Source organism: Thunnus thynnus, chromosome 16, assembly GCF_963924715.1.
Source record: "Thunnus thynnus chromosome 16, fThuThy2.1, whole genome shotgun sequence".
Lineage (NCBI taxonomy): Eukaryota > Metazoa > Chordata > Actinopteri > Scombriformes > Scombridae > Thunnus > Thunnus thynnus.
Window position 1 is genome coordinate 27,004,994 of NC_089532.1, and position 7,109 is coordinate 27,012,102.

The following is a 7,109-nucleotide window of genomic DNA, read 5'->3' on the forward strand; positions in this document are numbered from 1 at the left end:
CTGGAATATGAATTATTTTTCATTTGTAATTTGAGGTTCCTGATTGCAAAAAAATGTGAAGTTGAATTTGTAATCTTCCCTGTTTCTTTACCTCTTATCTAATGGCCATTATCTCTCCCCTTCTTCCAGGAGGATCGCTCCATGCTCGAGAAACCTGATCTATCTCTTCATTCTCGCGTGGCCATCCAGCTCCGCCTGGCCGAGAAACAGATCCTGGAGAAAGCATCGGCCAGCGGACGGGCCAAACGTCTGCACTTCGAGAAGAAGCTGGAGGAGGACGCTCCATTGCCTCACTATGAGGAAAGCGACATCGCTTTGCTGGAGAATACTGACGCGGATGCAAAGCTTCCGATTATCCTGCGCAAGCTGGAGGAGGTGGAAGAGGGTCAGGAGATCCCGGAGGAGGAGCACAGTCACTTCCTGAATGGGGAGAAGGCTGTGTACGGGATGAATATGCAGGCTAATGGAGACCCAGTGCAAGAGGAAACTCAGGAGAAGGTCAGCAAAGATGTTAATTCAGCTTTGGACTCGATTGGAAGTTCTAATGCAACCAAGAAGGGCCAAAGGGAAGAGGCCAACCTAAGTGCCAGTCGAACTGAAGAGAATCCCAAAGAGAACAGTGAATAAATATATTCCACCTACTGCCACAGCCCATGCTATTTATTTATTTTTGTGTCTCTTAAATGACTCAGAAATATAGAAGCTGAAATCAATTTTAATTAAAGTCGCAGAACTTGTGCGACTGTACGTTCATCCAGCGTGGCTTGTATTAGTTGTCCGCTGCTGAACTTGTTTAAAAATGCTGCCAGTGTGTACCTCAGCCTTCTGTGCAGAACAGTTTTTCATTAGAATTTTCTTTTGTTTGAGTTTGAAACGTTGGTTTACATTGAAACTGTTCAAGGCCTACAGCATAGAAAGAAAGCAAAGAGGGGGACACCACGGAACTGGTTCCAGCAAATTGTTAGGTGAACAAAGAAAAACAAAAACAAAATGGAGTTAGGTGAATGTTATTTCCAGAAAGCCAAAATCTCTCTAATCTCGTGAATTGGTTGGTTTATTACTGCAGTTTGTCTCCATATATGTCCAGTATGTTTTGAGTTGACAATCGTATTCTCTAGTGCATTTTGGGGTGTGCTTCTGAGTAAAGACCATCACTGCCCTCTCTTTTTTTTCTGTTTAAAATCATTTCAAGCAAAATAAGGAAGGAAACATAAACTGCTCTTATTAAGGAATGAGAAAACTTGATTGTAACTGTATGACATGGCAAAATGGAAGATGGTTTTTGCTTTTGTCAATGAAAAATGTCATTTCTACCATAAAATTGTCAACTTTCTGTTATTGCATAGTTGCAGCCCTTATTGAGAAACAAAGAATTTTGATTTATTTTGTGTTTTTAAAAAGTACCTTTATGAATGTACTCAATTTAAGTTGCAGTGATTATCCGCGGATATCACTGAAAGGGAGTGATCACTGTTGTTGCCCCTGAGAAAGCCATATACAGCACTGACGGCTCAGTGAGACACAAGATGATGATGGTTTTTCCTGTTGGAAGCTTTTGTTTGACTGCCTTAACATGAGGCAATTTCAACATGACACTTTTTGTATGTAAAACAAGGAAGTACTGTCAGTAGATTTTTACTCTTTCTCTTGTTTAGTTTGCGTTAACTATAGGGGTGGCCCCAATAACTGACTCTGTGCACTGATACAAACACCCAATACTGGCTGAATTCCTGACAGTCCATGCAGCGTGGAGGAGAAACAGTGCAAATCTGGCCATATTTCTCATAAGTTCTAACATTTTTACCTAATTGGAGAGACTGTGGACATAAGGACACAACACAGATTTTATTTTTGAGCTTGCCGGTTCATTTTTCACCTTAAAAATAGAAGTGGAAAGTAGTAGTGGGTGTACTGAGTTCACTCAACACAAGGTTTAAATAAGTCCAGTTCAGAAAAATCTGTGTAAACTGGTATCAGCGTATATGTGGGCCAGTTGAGGTAGCTGAACTTGATGGGTAAAATTGGTTTAATAGACTTACATAAATGGGTTAAATTGGAATAATTTAAACTTGACTTATTGTCTACAATCTCTACAGTGAAGCAGGAGGGTAAAATGTGTTTACTGATAAAAATGAGGACTTTCTTTTTACTATATATATATATATATTTGGTCAATTGAACAACAAAATATTCAACTTACAATTTTTCAGTGGCCATTTTTAACTATGTTTTGTAGCCTTGAGCTGCTGACGGTCACTCCATACTTAAAGTATGCACTGAGGGGAAAGGGGACAGTTGTATTCCTTCAATCAGAAACTAGCTGTGAGGACACTCGTTCTCCATATGCCCTGTTACTGTAGGTTGTCTTCCTGCTCTCAAAAAGTACGGCTTCAAACATGGCTTTGTTGCAACCTATTTGCATTTTTCCTTCATTGTGCACTTGCATTCACTTGTGCATATCTCACAAATATCAAACACTGAAAGGAGCTTACTTGCAGTATGATTGACAGCTTGATCGGTTACTATTGACTGAAGTCTGTGCTGTTTAGACTGAGTGAGCCTGACAGCTTTAGCACAGTTCATTTATAAATGGTCTTAAATTGCAGCACGTGTAAGTAAACATAGTAAGAATTATCATCAAAAAGATACTTAAAAAATCTAAAATCACAATAGAAATATTCTTTTTAAACATGCAACTTAACACACAGTATCATACAGTGTGACCAGTAATATAAACCAAAACTGTTTTTTGTTTTGTTTTGTTTTATTTCATTTTGGCCTTTTTTTTTTACATACCATATTTAAGTCGTAAACATACTTAGAGGAATAGTTAAACATTTCTGGAAATTCTTTTACTTTATTTTCTTCCTGAGAGTTAGATGAGAAGATCGATGTCCTCCTTAAGTCTTAATTACACAGCTGGAGTCATGGCCCTGTTTGCCTTGCATAAAGACGGAAACAGTTGGGGACAGCTAGCAAAGTTCAAAAATATACATACCATATTGTATCATGTTTGTTTAATCTGTACTTAAAGTGGTTGTAAGCGATTTTTATAACAACAAAGTATAAAATGACAATGTGTAATGTGAGAGGTGGCTCATAGTGATGAACCTACGGAGAATTATCAGCGACTCTGCAGCTCCCCTCAGCTTTACAGAGCTTCTGTAAGCTCATAGTGTTTTTTCAGCCCCATCTTTTCCAGCAAAAAAGCTCTAAAAACCCACTGTACAAAACCTGCTCAGCACCAAACTGCAAACAGACATGGTTAGCAACTAGCTTTTGAACACACTGGAGCGTTTAGCAGCTAAAGAGCCAGATACTTCCCTCAGGAGTTGGAGACCTAAAACAGAACTAAAAGAGAGTGCATATTGGACTTACATTCATCAGGTGGACAGAAACAGGGCTGTAAATGAATGATAATGTTGTTCCATAACTGCTGGGTGTGTAAATAGTAATTGTTTGCTAACATGTTCACCATATCAACTTAAAAGGTGATGATATGTCAATGTTGTATTCACAACTTGTTTCTACTGCCGCCAAGTGGCAAAACAAATCCATTATTGCAGGTTTAAACAAAAAAAATTAAATGTGAATATTGGTTTTTAGGGGGTGTGACATGCTGGAAGTAGCCTAGCTTCATGCTGAGCTAGGCTAATCACTCCTCAGTTCCAGCTCCTTACTTAATGCACAGGCACAAGATTGGTATCGGTCTCTTCATTTCACTCTCATAAAGAAAGCAAATAAGGGTATTTACAACATATTGAACTATTCCTTAAGGTTTATAACATGTATCATTGGCGTTTCTGGTAAAAAATTATTTTTGAATCATTAGGGGAAATTGAAATATAGTGTTTCAACTGTCCCTGGTCTCCCTTACATGGTATTTTCTCTCAAATATGAAGTACATATATGAAGTACCTCTTTTTTTTAAAAAACTTTGAACTAAACTTATTTCACCTGTCTATTTACAGACAAAAATAACTGTTGTGACTGTCAGGGGCTTGGCGCTGCGATTTAGAATTGACCACCCGAAATATCAGTTGGGGTCACTCCTGGTTAACCAGTTGAGTTATGAAGATTTAGCAGACCATGCCATGCTGTTAACTAATGGTGGCTTGAACGTGGTCAGAGGGGAAGGCAGTAAATTATCACTGCCACAACGTTCCCTCTTCAAGTGGTACGCATTAATATAACCAAAACTAGGTTAAATTCACCTTACTGTAGGTCAGATGTGTTTTACCACTTTGTACCACATGATGCTCTTGTTTTGTATCACATTTGATGTGTCACTTGTCTTTCTGTGGCTAGAGCACTTTTCCATCACAAATCTGTATTTTTTATGCAATCATGTACTTTTACCAACCTCACTGGTAACATTGTCTGTTTGCTGCTTTTCTAAAGACCTCTGTACCATAATGTGTGTGATCTCCTAGCTTTAACCATAGACTCAACAAGTCCTGGCCAGGTACATCCAGCTGAACTGGACTCCTCACCATGTCACCGTATGCAGTAGTTCTGGGTTTCTGTCAGTGTAAAAAGACCTGGATTGTGCAGTAAAAGCTAGAGTTGATAAATCCTGAAGCTGTCAACATCCAAAAGCCAGAGATTAAACTTCATCTCATTTCTCACCTCTTGTGTGGAGTGTTGTTCTTAAACCTTCCTCTATCTTCATCAACCACTCTTCTCTTCCAGAGACACAAGGTCACCATCCATCTATTATTCCTCTCCCTTGTACTTTTTGTTGGGAGGAAAAAGGTTTATTTAATGTATTTTCCCCTTCTTTGCCCCCTGGCCCTATTACGAATTTATAAAAGAAACATTATCTTGAATCATTTAATTCGGGGCAATTAAATTTTGAAATGCCCCATTCATAATTCATGGGTGTCTAAGATAAAACCCCTTTAATCCTTGAATATATTATTATAATGGGCATTGGGGTGGGCAGTGGAGAGCGAGGCATGTCCAGTATTGTTAGTACTCGCTGTGTCAGTGCTGGGAGCAGGCCTGGGACCAGCACTCACAAGTAATCCTGCCCTATGAATTATAAACTGCCATCCATATTAATATACAATGGCCCAGCCCAGCTCACTGTGGGATGGCACCATTGTCATGCAAGTGTTTACCGGTGTCACGCTGGTGATGCTCACAGGCGGGCGGTGGAGGGAGGGGGGGGTCAGGTTAAAGTCAAGCCATTAGCATTTTAGCAGAGTGAGCATGGAATTGAAGGTGATGGACAGATAAATGCATTGTTATCACACTCTCTCCCATCTGCCATTAAGACTGATGCCTATTACCTATACAGTCACTTCAACAGACTTTATTGTCTCAGAATTGGTGAGGTTGTGACAGTAGTTTATTAAAGTTTGAGGATTAGGTCAAATTCAACAATTCCTATCAACTAAATGTTCTGTTTTCAGTCCCACGTGCTTTCAACTTTTGAAGAGGTATTCAGTTGTAGACTTTATATCCACCTTATTCCCAGCCCCATACCGTGAGTGAATTATGGGTGCGACTTCTGGTTATTCTTTTTACTGAACTGGCATCTGTGAGAGTTAGTGGTATGCTACAGGTGTGTTCACTTTTCTTTTTGGCTAAAATAAATGATGTGGGAACACAAGCTGTCACACTTTAAACAGTAATGTAATCATACCTCTATGCTGATTCTATGCCGGGAGGAAAGGGTAAAAGGGAAATCTTATTTTAGGTATTCATTCTCTAATTTAAATCATTTCTTTTGCATTTCTGTTGATTCAACAAATAGAGTGAATTGTAGACTATTGAGAATTTTGTTGGGGACATAACGGAAACCCTCCCAGAGACCCAGAATTTGATGCCACTGACAAAAACAGTAGTTTAGTGTTTGACTTGGCCAGCTAGGACATTTATGTTCCTCCCCCTTTGAACCAGAACCACTTTTAAAATGAATTTTCATAAAACCACACAGAAACAGTTATGGCAATAGGTGAATCAAACACATATTCACACCGTGCCTTACAACTCTAGCTCCATCACACCCATTTTTGCTCTTGAAAAGACACCTGCAGTAACTGTAACCACACACGACGCACTGTAGTAACTGTATGTTTAATGTTTTAGAATGACTGTGGTTAAGCACAGCGCTTGTATGACAGGCCCAGCTGTCCACAAATAGGATGGGTTAGTGTAAAGGTTAACAGATACCACTGCATACTCGCTTCAGAATTGCCTATGTGGTTTAAAACCTCAGATGATGGCTAACTCTATTGAAGAACTGCACTTACACAGAGAAGAAACTCACCACGGATGCATATAGCATGTGTCTTTTAATGTCTGTCTCCATCTGTAAAACATGTGATACAGTTCTGGTCATACTTAGCCTTTCAGTTAACAGCCGCCTAGCCTTTTCTTAGACACCCATATTCACAAGCCTCTCTAATGTTCTCACACTTTACATAACTACCACAAAGTTTCAAAAAAAGGTATCTGATTTGGGCAATAATCCAATACAGGGGCATTCATGCTGGTAGCCCTATGGTCGGAAATGTACAAGGCTAACTTTCTTAAAATAACCACATAAATAAGCATGTCAACTTCATTTCTGCAGAAATGTCCCATGCCATCCCTTAGCCGTCCCCCTTTTTCCCAGAGCATGACTGACTATGATTCAACGCTTTTGGCAGCTCATAATGGATGGATAATGGATTTATTATTGAAGAGGTGGGTGGATGGGAGAGGGTTGGAGGAGTCTCTGGCCTGGTGTGAGAGGTCTTCATCATGGAGAAAATGAGGAATGAAAGGACAAAAGACGACTGGCAGAGAAGACAGAGTGAATACAGTCGGAGAGGAGGACAGTCTGAGAACTGGAGGATGAAGAGGAGGAGGAGGAGGACTTCCCCCTTCTCCCTGAACAAACTCCTCAAGCGTGTTCTGTGGTTATGAAGTGATGAGCAGCTTGCATGGGTAGCTCTTTAACATTTAAAGAGGAGAGATGATACGTACAACAGAGGCAGCACTAAAAGAGGAAGGTAAGACCGAAGTAACTGGGGAAAGACAAAGAGACATTTTCTCCAGGGCTTCACATTTGATGATTAACTTTATTAATGGTGATGATGATATGCAATGAGGCCAAA

General features: G+C 39.7%; 1 protein-coding gene across 2 annotated transcripts in view; it reads left to right on the forward strand.

The window, feature by feature from the left end:
- The window catches only part of setd3 (SET domain containing 3, actin histidine methyltransferase), a 32,954-nt gene extending 28,326 nt beyond the window's left edge, over window positions 1–4,628 (forward strand). For both annotated transcript variants that reach the window (XM_067615126.1, XM_067615127.1), the window contains exon 13: window positions 130–4,628. In XM_067615126.1, the coding sequence (XP_067471227.1) occupies window positions 130–627 (498 nt within the window). In that variant the 3' untranslated portion in view covers window positions 628–4,628. The remainder of the gene's footprint in view (window positions 1–129) is intronic.
- The last annotated feature ends 2,481 nt before the right edge of the window (window positions 4,629–7,109 follow it).